General features: G+C 43.0%; 1 protein-coding gene across 2 annotated transcripts; it reads left to right on the top strand.

Moving 5' to 3' along the window:
- The first annotated feature begins 882 nt into the window (after positions 1–882).
- On the top strand, positions 883–12,336 carry LOC136448492 (choline dehydrogenase, mitochondrial-like). Of its 2 annotated transcripts, none has more exons than XM_066448067.1 (11): positions 883–1,183; positions 1,770–1,872; positions 2,739–2,913; positions 3,754–3,931; positions 4,857–5,045; positions 5,911–6,073; positions 6,452–7,365; positions 8,041–8,167; positions 8,763–9,040; positions 9,740–9,941; positions 10,847–12,336. In XM_066448067.1, exons 2-11 carry the CDS (start codon positions 1,782–1,784, stop codon positions 11,164–11,166), a joined length of 2,637 nt encoding a protein of 878 aa, XP_066304164.1. In that variant the 5' UTR covers positions 883–1,183; positions 1,770–1,781; the 3' UTR covers positions 11,167–12,336. The 2 variants fall into 2 exon arrangements, with proteins under 2 accessions (XP_066304164.1, XP_066304163.1); XM_066448066.1 differs by having other exon boundaries at positions 883–1,192.
- Positions 12,337–13,869: the final 1,533 nt, after the last annotated feature.

Here is a 13,869-nt window from a genome sequence, read left to right as displayed (position 1 = left end):
CCAACATGATGCCAATCAGTATGTTTTGGGAGTTCTGAAGCCACTGAAGGGTATGTTCTGAAGGTCTCTGTTGGGAGTTTTTTTTTACTATTCGGGGCAGACCAGACTCGTTCTCAAAAAGGCAATAGCGCTTCTCCAAACATCCTTTTCTGGGCAATTTAATGTTTCCATTGGATAGGGGTGCCTTGCCACTGAACGACAGACGCATTTGATATTTTCTGTGGAAAACATCATTTTTTGTGAAAACTGTCATTAAAGCAATTTTCATCCCCCAAAACTGCTATTTTTGGGGCATTCTTCCAAGGCCGCTGGAAGGAAAATAAGAGGTTTCCTAGGATAATGACTAATATGGCAATAGAGGTCATCATTCTGTCTGTGCAATAAAGAAGAATTGTGATGATACGTTTTCCACAATCCTCGATGGTGCGAAAACATGCAAAACGCACATAGAACAGTCGATCAGCATCAAGGTGTACGTTTCCACTGGAAACATTGAATTGTCCGGAAACGATGTTTGGAGAAGCGCTAACCCTTTTCTCAGAGGCAGTCCAATCGGCCCCAAATCTTTAAAAAAACTCCGAACCGAGACCACAATCAGTTGCATCACCCATGATATCGTAAAAGAAACTCCGGTCTGAGACTAAAATCAGGTGTCCACTTGCTAGGCTGATCCATTCGAACAAAGGGAAATTTTTTGTGTATTTAATTTCCGTTGTCCGTAACGTTCAATAAAATTTCACAAACAAATTTCCAATTTTTAAACAAAAAGTTTTTTTAGAAACTAGACTTGTTAGTTGATGTTTCAGATGTTGATAGTGTGTTTTGAAGTGATTATAATTAATGATTTCACCTTGGGTTAGAATGGAAAGTCCATCCACAGCTTCCTGTCGGGAGAATATTCCATGACGTCATCAACATGGCGGCACACCGGCAGAAAAAACTTCAGTGAAGAACTTTTCTATAGAAAAAAACGTCTGAAATACCGTAAGACTACGTCTAGGAGCTGATGGATCAAAGTTAACGTGTTTTTGAGTGTTGAATGGACGTGTAGTTCGGCGGTCGACAGACGGAATCAGGGACTAAAGACTGACCGCTGTGTTCTTGGGCGGCGCGGCAACAACCTTACGGAAATAATTTCACCGCGTTTAGATAATTTTTCTGCAGTGCCATTTACGGACAGACGGTACGTGGGGTGGGTTTCCTCTCTCTCAAACTTGTAGCTTGTAGTTTTGCTTCTGAAGATAAAGAGGTGGTGGACGGAGAGGGTAAGGGGGGACGTAGTGGCTGATCGCAGTCTGTATGTGTATGTAAAAATTATAGGGCCGATAAATTATATAACTTATTTTTTAGCGGCGGACGAGGCGAGGGAAGGTATGGCACCCTCCTCCAGCAGGGTTGAATCGCTCGGCAACAAAGACTGCCGATAATCCGATTGCTAGCCTATCGGGCTTGGCAGTAGAAGAAAAGAAGGGTAAGCCTCTCAGCTGGGAGGCTTTGTTGCCGAGCGAGTCAAGCCTGCTAGAGGATGGTGAGGGGAGGGTAACTTGGCCCCGCTTGGGTGCCATCCTATATTACTAGCAATTGACGACTGAGCAAACAAAAATAATGAATCATATCTCTTTTGGGGATCAGGAGATCTTGTATGATACAGCAGCATCTTTTAAGTTCGTTATTCTGTCCTTCATCTTCAAAGCTATTGTCTGCCCTGCACACTATTATTGTTTTTCCATAGCTAATATTAATAAGGTGTACCTAATTCTTTATTACAGGTTGTCATCAGGATGTTGGTGCGACGAACCATCGCAGGCCTGCTGCGGCTCTCAGACCTTGCTGCAGCAAACAGGGCTCACAGGATCAATCAACTAAAACAAGGTAAAAACAACATGCGGTAGTATTCTATTCGATGATCCAGATTCCAGAGTATATGATACAGATTATGCCCCGATACACATTGGGAAAATTTTGGTCACAATGTAGCTTTCATCAGCGATAGAAAGATCTGTGGTCCAACTGGTTTTGAGACAAAAATCATGATGGATAGAGGTGTAAATTAGATTAAGACAAACAACATTTGTCCAAATAACATTTGTCCTCATTTACATACCAATTAACAGTTTAAGTTTAAGTTGTTTAACTGATTTTAGTGGTAGATGTTTGGTTGATTCTGCTATATATATGACTTCACCATTTTTGCAACCAGTGGGTTAAACTGTATAAAAAAATGACTGATTTCCCGTTTGTTTTTATTCTAAACTTTAGTCTTAATATTGAAAAGCAATGAAGTGATGACTTAATAAAACATTACCTTGATAGGGGTGGATACCGGTTCGGCTTGATAAGGTCCAAGTCCAGGTTTAGGTCCAGAGATTTAGGTTCAGGTCCGGACCTGAACCTGGACCTGATCCTGTCTAGTTCTTTTATTAAACCAATATCAAGCATAGAGAATTAACTGACATACATAACTGAAAGTTTCTTGGTTACAAGACTTTCGAGACAAACCAGTATTTGATATTTGAATGTTGCACTTACTTCAAATGCCTTTTTGTCAGAGGGGAGACTTAAAACACTTTTCACCAAACAAAATAGAAAAATATATTAGTACTTTGTTCAGATTTTTTTGGACTCAGGTTTTTGGCTTTCAGGTTTTTTGAACTCGGTTCTTGGATGTTATACAGGACCGAATCAGGTCCAGCGAACCGGTATCCACCCCTAACCTTGATAAAAATGTTCCCACACAGGTCTGTTTCGCCACGCTGCCTCAGCAGCTGCGCAGGGCAGTTCTTCAGACGTGCCCCCCATCGATGAGCTGCTGCCGCGCCTGAGAAATTCGTCCCTCGTCATTTTCGACAAGGACGGCACCTTGATATGTTTCCACTCCATGTGGGCACCATGGGTGCACCAGTTTGTGGAAAGGTAACTGTATATGGCAAGGTCACTCTCTTAAAGGCATCCAGAGCATTTTATGAGGCTTGTAACTTGAATTTAAAAACAGGGGTGGGCGGTGCTATAGTATCGGTCTATTTACACTAGGCGCGTGAAACTAAAAGATCACCATGTAGTTTATTTTTGTGCCGCTTTCGAGCACTTTTGATAAGAAAATTAGAAATCCGCAAGCGAATGTGGTGAACAGTGAATGTCAATTTCATGAAAATTACAGCAACTAGAATATTTCCAGTTTTCAAGCCTCATAAAATGCTCTGGGTGCCTTAAGAATTAGATTGTGTCATGTTCATGTACTAGTAGCTGCCAATTCAGCTGAAAGATGATCTTCATTTTTCAACTCAACCTTGCTCACTTTTCCAAAAATTAGATGTATCAAATGTTGCCTTTCAAGCTAATGTTGAATTTCAAACGACTCATAAAAAAAGCTGTCTTTTATCTGGGAACTGACATTCTAATATTTAGGCACAGAACACACATCTAGCTACAACCATATCCTAAAATTTTCTCCACCTTGATCATGGGTGTCTAAGCATGCGCACAAATTTTATGAAAAATGCACAAATCACTATTCGAAAATGTCTGGAACTTATGAAAAACACACAAAGCATATTCAAGTTATATGGATGTGCATAATACTTCGTGCGTTTTTAATAATGAAATGTGTACAAATGCTTAGTTAGGCACCCATGTTGATTTTCAACTTGGCCATAGAATGTACTAGTATATCATTTTCCTTTTAGTTTTACCCTATAGTTTTTAGAAATACACGAATGAGACCATGATATTGATAATAGCTTCCTTTGTGTGTAGATTGGAGGCTGACACACAACTGTCTATAAGGGACAAAGTGTACCAACTGCTGGGGTTCAACACACAGACACAGCGCTTTGTGCCAGGACTGCTGGCTGAAGCAACGATGTTCATCATCAAGGAACGCATGGCTGAGCTACTGGTGCAGGAGGGACTGGAGCCTGAGGAAGCTGTCAAGGTCTGATATTAGCATGAAAGTTCCACCCTCATTAAATCAGGACCCCTATCGCTTCACGTTAGCTCGCTCGCGTAGGGGCCCTGATCTTCAGCGCAGGTAAACATGGTTCTGGCGCCATTACTGACAGTTGCTCATGAATAATTAATGAGTTATCCTTATTTGGCGGTTGATTTGTTCTGAACCAAAAGTAACGATGTGAGACATAACCTCATTGGTTGATAGGGTCCCAGCGTCCTTTGCGCTTTTGCTTCAGATGAGGTTTAGCAAACCCTCTGATTGGCTGAAGCAGTTTTGGTGGTGACATCGCCAGAACCATGTCTACCGGGGCTGAAGATCAGGGCGCCTACGCGAGCTAACTCACGTGGAGCAATAGGGGTCCTGATTTAATGAGGGTGGAAAGTTCATCTGAGTTCGTAAAACACATTATGAAGAAATAAAATTGTCTCCAACTCAGAAATTGAAATTGCAGGAATTTTCGACCGACTTGCTCGTTCAGTCTTCTTAATAGCTGTCTGATCCAGTTGCTCTGGATACATGACTTTATGCAGGTGTAACGTCCACAATAGACATCCAACGACCTTTCACTCATTGTTGAACTGTACCTTAGCCCACTTAAACCACTTGCAAACACTATGACTACTTCACAGAGGTCTGTGTTCTACATTACAAACTTTTGTTTTGTCAAGAAGTGACCAAAACTGATATATGTTGCTACAGTTATTAGGACTTACATGTAAATGATGTAATCTGTATCTCTGTAATAATTCATCTGACCCTTACCTCTTCCCTCATGACCTCAATGAAAAGCAGCATGCATGCCGATTTGAGCTTCTCACATGAATAAACAAAGATTCAAAGAAATGTTTTCAACTTTCTTATCATGTCAATCCTGCAATAGGGCTTAAACAAAGCTTGTGTTTTGCAGGTAGTGGATAGGTGCTGGCAGAACTGCGATGCCACCAACGAGGCCAACCTGAAGTCGTTAGGAAACCTGCCTGATCTGTTCAAGACGCTGAAGGACTGGGGCATCAAGACAGCCATCTGTACTGCAGACACACGCGCAGGCACGCTACCCGCACTCAAGAAACTGGGAGTAGACAAACTTGTAGACAAGGTACGCGTCACTGAACATGTGAAGGTCGTTCGGTGTAATATGAACAGCTGCTTCCGCGCTGCATGCCTGCGAAGCTGGTGTGTTATGCCGAAGGGTGGTTATATCGGCTATACAGATACAGACAGATAAAGACATGTGATACTGAATGCTGATAGACGTGCTACATGTAGGTGTGAATTTAACAAATGGTGTGATTTGTCATGTTTGCTTGTGTGATTTTCCAAAGGTATACCTATAAAAGTAGGTATAGCCTTTTTTTAGGGCACAGTATTGAGAGAATGAGAGAATTTCAGTTAGCGGTTTTGACCAATAAGACAGTGGCTGCATGTCCATCAAATATTCGTATGAATTTTCATGTTTTTATTTTGCATATGTTCTACCTTTTGACGGAGATGGGTGTGGCTTTGGGATTATTCCATTCGACATGCCACAAGATGTAATCCTCATACACCAGTCTAACTTAGACTCTGTTCATATTTAGCCTATCATAGCCGGTTGAATTGAATTAACAAGTTACCTGGCTAATTTAGCCGGCTATCTTAGCCTGATATGAATGCAAATAAATGACCAGCTAAATAAAGGTTTTAGCAGGGTAAATTGAATCTACCTCTGGAGGAGGATATGGTATACTACTAGTATCCTGCTAAAACCTTTTTTTTTTAATCAATTATTTAGCCAGTTAATTTGCGTTCATTTCAGGCTAAGATAGTCGGCTAGATTAGCCGGGTAACTCGTAAATTCAATTCAACCGGCTATGATAGGCTTTATATGAACAGAGTCTAAGTTCAAATGGCCATTCAATTAAAATTCAATGTGCTATGATAGGCTTGATATGAACAGGGTCTTACTAATCTTACTGTCCCAGATAATGTGCAGTGATGACCACGGTAGCCAACCCAAACCCAACCCCCACAACGCCCTGCGGATCTGTGAGGAACTGAACGTGTCGCCGGAACGTGCCATCATGGTGGGGGACACCTCTGCCGACACCGGGCTCGCCAAGAACGCCAAACTGGGCACTGCCATCGGTGGGTATCAGGCTATTACGTGTAGCTAGCAGGGAGTCAGGACATCTTCTGGATGCCCTACACTAAGTAAGAAAACAAAGAAATGTAACATGTAGACCTTTGGCTTTAGCAGGGGATGCCCAGAGGACACCCTGTTTCCCTAGGCCTGACAGTTAGATGTACATACACAATCTGCATAATTCAAACCATGCATCACTTATGGGTCTGCATGGGGGGGCACTATTCTGTTACTGGGATATAAAATCATTTCTTTAAGTTGTTGATCTTTTACAAAGTTTGGTTTATTTTGTAGTAATAAAAATGTGGTCCTTTAGAAAACAACACCTGCTTTTGCTGTTATTTGTTTGCTCTAATAAGTATTTACCTATGTTCCCTCAGGTGTGTTAAGCGGTGTTGGAAGCCATAAGGATCTACACGAAGCTGATTACCTGTTAGACAGTGTAGAAAACATCTTAACTATAGCAGTGAATGGGAAGTCACCTCCCGGGAGCGGCTCCAGTGGTAGAGGGGGTCCCCAGAAAATCGGGCAGCGTCAATACTCAACAAGCACCTCAGGAATGAAGGCAGGGGTACCCGAGTATAGCTATGTGATTATCGGAGCTGGTTCGGCTGGATGTGTGCTGACAAACCGTCTGTCGGAAAATCCCGACAACACGATTTTGTTACTGGAGGCAGGCCCGAAGGATTACACGTGGAAAATCCACATGCCATCCGCTCTGATGTATAACCTGTGCGACGATAAGTACAACTGGTACTACCACACGGTACCACAGAAACACATGGACAACAGGGAGATGTACTGGCCTCGCGGCCGCGTGTGGGGAGGGTCATCCTCTCTCAACGCCATGGTGTACATACGCGGCCACGCAGGGGACTACGACCGCTGGGAGAGCGAGGGCGCGGCGGGATGGTCTTACGCGGACTGCTTACCGTACTTCCGCAAAGCCCAGACACACAAGCTCGGTCCGGACGACTACCGCGGGGGAGACGGACCTCTCCACGTGTCGCGGGGCAAGAGCAACAACCCATTAAACCAAGCCTTCATCGAAGCTGGTCAACAGGCGGGGTATCCTTACACTGACGACATGAACGGCTATCAGCAGGAGGGCGTCGGGGACATGGATATGACTATTCACGAGGGCATTCGCTGGAGCACTGCCAACGCGTACCTCCGACCTGCGCTGAAACGGACTAACATAAGGACTGAAGTGAAGTGCGTGGTGACTCGGGTTCTGTTTGAAGGCAACAAGGCAGTAGGAGTGGAATATATACAGAATGGGGAGACAAAGCAGGTAATCTTTCAAAAGCCAGATATTTTCTAAAGAAATCAGTTAGATATGATATAATGTTTATCTTATATTCAAAGAAGAACTTATCTTATATCCAATGTTTAAATTTCCCCTCTCATTCATGTAAATATTTGGTCTGTTCTGGCTCTACCGTAGTCTACGCCCCCAATGCTCTGCCCATGTCACGTGCCCCCTTACTCGAGGGAGCAGATTCTCTGACAAGCGCAAAATTCAGACTGACCAGGGATGCTAAAAGGTCACATGTGGCCACTGTCTTCAACTGTGACCTGTATGACAGTTAACTATTTTCCCTCCTCTTGAAGCCTCACAATAGCACATTTGAACTTAGAATTCTCTAAAACACCGTGGAAGGGAGAAATCCACCCATCCCCCCACTTTGTCGCTCCTTTCCCCTGCACCCCCATGCATTTTCTGTCTATGTCTAAGTGCCCAGGCCACTAAATGGCCCCTAATGCTCTCCACGAGGTTCCTCCAGGAAGCCCTGTCCTGTGCCATAGCCTCCGCTACCTGAATGTTTAATCCAGTGTCACTTACAATCTGGTCCTTCCATCGCTTAGGTGGTCTTCCCTGGGTTCTGGGGGTAGCAAACCCCTGGCTGTAGGCTTTTCCATGCATTTTCTTTCAAGAAAAACCCCTGACACAGTTTTCCGTCTGCAGGTGCGAGCAGGTGAGGTCATCCTGTCAGGTGGCGCCATCAACTCACCGCAGCTGCTGATGCTGTCAGGGATCGGCGACGCTGACGATCTACAGAAACTAGGCATTCCAGTTGTTCAACATCTACCAGGTTAGTTCCACCCCCACAAACAGGCTTGTCACGGAGGAATGATATAGGTTTCATAAACAAAATGACCCACCCAGGTTTGTACATGTATACGATGTCATAAGGCATTGTCGGTTCCTATAAGTATAACCACCAAATAAACCACCATCTTCGCTTCGCAAACTCGGTGGTTTATGAGATCGGGATCGGCGATGCTGATCATCTACAGAAACTAGGTATTCCAGTTATTCAACATGTACCAGGTTAGTCCCACCCCCACAAACAGGCTTGTCATGGAGAAATAATGTAGGTTTAATGAGCAAAATGACCCACTCAGGCATGTATATGGTGTCATAAGGCATGATTGGTTCCTATAACCACCAAAAAAAGGTTTATACATCAGGTGCAGTTTGTTTGAATCTTGTGTGTATTTTGGCAGGTGTTGGGAAGAACCTACATGATCTTCGAAAGTGTATGTCCATCAGGTGTAGTTTGTTTGAATCATGTGTGTATTTTGGCAGGTGTTGGACAGAACCTCCATGGTGCAATAGGGAGACCATATGGATAGTGAACACCTGATTTGATGCAGTTTGTTTGAATCCTGTGTGTATTTTGGCAGGTGTGGGACAGAACCTCCAGGACCACCTGGAAGTGTATGTTCAGCAGGCGTGCACCCAGCCCGTCACCCTGTACAGCTCCCTCTTCCCCCATCGCATGCTGATGATCGGTATCCAGTGGTTCGCCACGCAGACAGGGCTGGGCGCCACCAGTCACCTGGAGGCCGGGGGCTTCATCAGGAGCCGACCGGGTGTGGAACATCCCGACATCCAGTATCACTTCCTGCCGTCCACTGTGAACGATCACGGCAGGGTGGCGGGGAACCAACATGCTTACCAGGTAGGGGATGCAGGCCTCGAAATAGTGGGTGCCTGTGCTCCTGTGTGCACCCAAAATTGGAGCTATGCACCTTATTTTTGACTGTGGGTGCACCAGTGCACCTAGATATTTTTGTAGGCTATAAGGTAAGGGTACTATTGTACACTAGTATACAGAAAATACTCTTGAATTGTAAGTATCTTGACTTACTTGACTTTTAGACAGAATAGCTAAGATTACCCTTCTTTGTATTCTACTTAATTTTTTTTGTCTCCAAAAATGAATTTCGAGCCCTGGGATAAAATTCACTCCTATTTTCTGCCTACTTGTGCTGGCACTCCAAAATGTGTTCAACAGGTCTGCCTTGAGAGCAGTGCTATGTAGATGGGATGTGCTGCTCAATGGATGCTGAGTACAGCAGATCACATCCTATCAGCACGTGGTTTAAACAAATCTTTCACAAAAGTTGTTTAAACTTGTTACTTTCTAAACACATAAACAGGAGAGACATTTTGATTAGGCCTATTAAACACTGGCAAGAACTGAAGAAGGACCATTTTCTTATTTTTTGTTTTCACGATTTGTCGTTGTGAGTGAGTGAGTGAATGTTGATGACTTCTAACACAGATAACATCTATAGGTACCAGTATGTTAGATGTTGTGTGACTGCAGAAAAGATAGTCAGTCAGTTATAAATATGCATGGTAAAATGTGTTTCAGGTCCATGTAGGATCAATGCGCCCAACCAGTCGAGGATATCTGAAGCTGAAGTCTGCAAACCCCCATACACACCCTCTCCTGGAGCCCAACTACATGTCCACGGACCAGGATGTGTTGGAGATGAGGCTGAGCGTCAAACACTCGCGGGAAATCTTCGCACAGAAGGCCTTCGACCCGTTCAGAGGCCCTGAGATCGCCCCAGGTCAGACCAATTGTTGTTTGAAAGATTGATGAATCTGAGCCCCCTTTCCACAAGGTCACCTAGTAGTAGTAGTAGTATCCAGTATTAGATTATACTGCTGCAGGGTTCCTTGACGCAGGGGTAGGCAGCAGTCGGCCAGTCTTCACACAGCGCCTCCAAGCGGCTCTGTCCAGCGGGTCCACGGTCTCTTTAGTACCTACCCACATAAGTATCCCTGGTGCTCAACCCATGAATGTACAATCATAACAAATGGACTTTCATTGTAGAGGGAGAAAGAGAACCTTTCCAATGATACATATAGTGTATATTTTTATAATACAATGCCTGTAGCTTTGATCAAGGTCATTTCATCTCAAGAAGAATCTGAATATTCAGTTGTTTCCATTAAATCCTAGTTTTATCAGGTAACTTTTTTGTTTGTTATTTATTGGGTGGGTCGACTACTGTCTCTTTGCAGCCAGGGTTGAATTGCGAGGAGCTTACAAGTTGCAGGATTGAATCGCAAGGGTCTGGAGCAGCTGCCATTCAATGTAAACTCAGGTGACCTCAAAACGACAACTGTCCCAGGTGTGGCCATTGGACTGTAGGTTTTGATCCACTCACACCGGCAAGGACCCCTACTCTTTTTCGATTAGTTTGGTGGGTTCTTTAACATGTTGAGATGTGCCTCTCCTCAAACACGGTATCCGAGGGACGTCCCTAACTAAAACTCATTTCCTCCTGAGTGAAGTGAGGAAAGTCATCTAAAGTGCCTTTCCCAAGGGCACAACATCGGTGGAATGTCGAGATTCGAACAGACTTCTGGGTTTTGGGCAAACCAGTTTGCCAGCGCTACACTTTCTTAGAGCTTCATCATTTTTGTGTTGTAAAGTAGAATCTCATCAATTTGTTTTTCTGTTTTTTAGGAGATGGTGTCCAGTCAGACAAAGACATTGACGCCTTCGTCCGCAAAATGTCGGACAGCGCGTATCACCCCTCCTGTACCTGCAAGATGGGCGCCGAGTCAGACAAGATGGCGGTGGTGGACGCGGAGACGCGTGTGTTCGGGATTGAGAACCTGCGAGTAGTGGACGCCTCCATCATGCCCAGTATCGCCAGTGGGAACCTGAACGCGCCCACCATCATGTTATCGGAGAAGGCGGCTGATATCATCAAGGGAGAACCTCCACTTCCCAAATCCACTGCTCCTGTGTACCGACCCAAAACATTAGATACACAAAGGTAGATAGTGTAGTTGGGATACTGTAATTCACTTAATGTTCACGGTAGCAAAATTTCACGGTGTAAGAAAAATGGACATTTTCACTTAACTTTAACTTCACGGTGGTGGCAAGTGATTTACAGTCAGAACGGATGTGTGAAGGAATCATGAATAATAACAATAGGTTTTTTCACAGGGATGATAAGTTCACAGTACAGAGGTGAACGTGAAAACAGTGAACATTAAGTAACAGTGAAAGAAACAAGAATTACAGTATCTTTAACTCAAGGAAGAAAACATTCTGAATCAGTTTTAAACTGTAGATTGCTGAGTAAAAAAATTGGACTTATCCGAATTTTCTACTGATCAGCTCCAGTCTTTGTCAAGGAATTGACAATCCACTGCTCTTGTGACGTCACGTTATGCACAATTAGAACACGTGACTCCGTGAGCAGTGGATCACGAGTTGCAGTCAGTCTATGGCGCCCCCGTCTCTGTTGAGGGATGGTCTAGAGCCCATATGTAGATACAATTTAACTTTGACTCAGAATGACATCTACCAACACACTTTCAAGTGAAGGAAAAAAACAGTCTTTCAAGATATTTAGCAACTGAAGATGGTCTATTTTTCTGCATCACAACATTTTCTATAGAAAATATAGTTATGCTTTCTCAGGTTTTGGTAGAAGCTTGCCGTTTACTGGAATAATTGCAGATGCAGTCTTGACAGAGGTTGTCAGTGGAACCTTTGTTCAGATGTCAGAGACATTACATTGTTTCTGTGTAATTTATGTTGGAACACATTAGTTCTGGCCAGGTACTATCTAACTGTAATGTAGTAATACTATAACATAAGAATGACAAAATTCTGTCATTTTCCTCATCATGCTCAACAAGCAAATACTCTGTACCATTGGTAGTGTTAGAATAAGATTCAATATTACATTACTAGATATTAAGTATTCGCGTTCTTAGCTATATATTTGATTTAGTTTGGCAAGGAAAAACGCTGACGTAACATATTCTTAGGAATTCAATATTCATTGTAGGTAGTTTTATTCTCTGTGAAGTCAATTGCAATTACAGGCAATCCAGGCCGGCTGTTACATAGAGTGGATTCCATTATTGATAAATGTACATGCACATGGCTGTAAGAGGAGCTGACTTTTCTTTTCGTTAAGTTTCTTGTTAGTTGGTGAGGGTCATAAGATCTTAAGAACAAATCCATTAGTGGGTCTTTAAATGGACACTGTGTTCCTATTGCTGCTATTCATTTGTCTATGGTGTTTATCGAACAGGGGACTTAACGGTGCACACCCCAGTTCTTCCGCGACCGGGGTCCACAGAAGTGCGCGACAAAAAAGTGACGGAAGGGTTTCGAGGGGCTGGGTTTGAGTTTAGATTTCTCATAATGTGCTTCGAACTGATATTAGATACTAGCATGGCTGAAAAGCGTATGAATTGGTGTGTTTTGGGTGAAAATTGCGTTTCGATCTGAGCCTTACTTCCGGATATCCATCCGCGTTGATGGTGAAATGTCCCTTGGCCCGAGATTGACCTTTGTTGCGTCCTGTGGGTCATGCTGACATGCCTCGCGCCGTGGATGATTAAAGAAATCTAAGTACTAGAATTTTCTTTATAATTGGCTCGACTGTACGCTAGGTTTTTCTCTTTCTGACAACATCAGTCGTTTCTACCCAGAAAATTTTTTCTACGAGTTTTATCTTACGCAAAAGTGCCAAAATTTGACCATCGTTTTTGACGTGAAAATTATGTTTTTGTCTCCTGATTTACCAAAATTAGAGAGGTTGAAGAAACAGAACTCAGCTGGTCCTATAGCGGAAGAGATAAGCTTTCATCCCATACACAGTTGATTTACTTAGGAACACTTCCCTGGAAGAGACAGTACCTAGACTCGAGGGTGCGCAGCCTCCAATTGAAACCCCAAATAAACTGGGGTGTGCTCCCTTAAGTACATTATGAAAGAAGATACATTTGAATGTAGCCATGTCGATAGTCATGTGGAAACTTTGGGGAAATTTTGGGAAGTAGGCAGACAAGGACTTTCTTCAACTGGCAGGGCAAAAATTGTGATCTTTGTTTTTCAAATTAGACTAAAAATTAGTGAAGTGTTGTAACTTTGAAGCATTGAAGGTACTAGTAACTATTTGAAAATGCTGAAATTCCTTTATGTTAAAGGTAAGAATTTGATGATCATTGCATTTGTGACTTAAGTAGTGATGATTATTGTCCATTACAGGTTATGCAACTGTTTTTATGAATTTTGAATGATCATGAATGTCATTTGCATAATTATTGACTGAATGCTTTTATTATGATTTCAAATTTGGAAAGAAGCATTCTTGGAAACAAGCAAGTATACGGTTGTGTATTTTATTTTGCATACATGTAGTCTGTAGAAGCAATTGATAGGGCACTGACTACTTCATTTGTGTTGAATGTTAGAGTGGCCAACTATTAAGAAAATTTGTGTACTACATTAAAATATTTCAACCACATTGTGTCTGATATTTGTCAACTCCCTTGCGCTTTCTCTGCTCTTAGTTTGTTTACCGAATTCCATAAAGCTCTCTCTAAATACATCAATAGACTGCGCCAAATGGTGCTTAGCCTGCACCCCGACCAATCAATTGCAACCTCTTTGAAACTCAGACATGGTCCGACAAATCGCTTGCCTTAACAACTACGTCTGGCAAAACAAACTCA

Source organism: Branchiostoma lanceolatum, chromosome 14 (assembly GCF_035083965.1).
Source record: "Branchiostoma lanceolatum isolate klBraLanc5 chromosome 14, klBraLanc5.hap2, whole genome shotgun sequence".
Taxonomy (NCBI): domain Eukaryota; kingdom Metazoa; phylum Chordata; class Leptocardii; order Amphioxiformes; family Branchiostomatidae; genus Branchiostoma; species Branchiostoma lanceolatum.
The sequence above is the reverse complement of the archived record's forward strand: the minus strand, read 5'-3'. Positions and strand labels throughout refer to the sequence as shown.

Excerpts from the sequence above, each read along its gene's own strand:
- LOC136448492 (XM_066448067.1), top strand. The coding sequence starts at position 1,782 with ATGTTGGTGCGACGAACCATCGCAGGCCTGCTGCGGCTCTCAGACCTT. Across the intron at positions 6,074-6,451 it reads CAAACTGGGCACTGCCATCG|GTGTGTTAAGCGGTGTTGGA; the intron begins GTGGGTATCAGG and ends ATGTTCCCTCAG. Across the intron at positions 8,168-8,762 it reads AGTTGTTCAACATCTACCAG|GTGTGGGACAGAACCTCCAG; the intron begins GTTAGTTCCACC and ends GTATTTTGGCAG.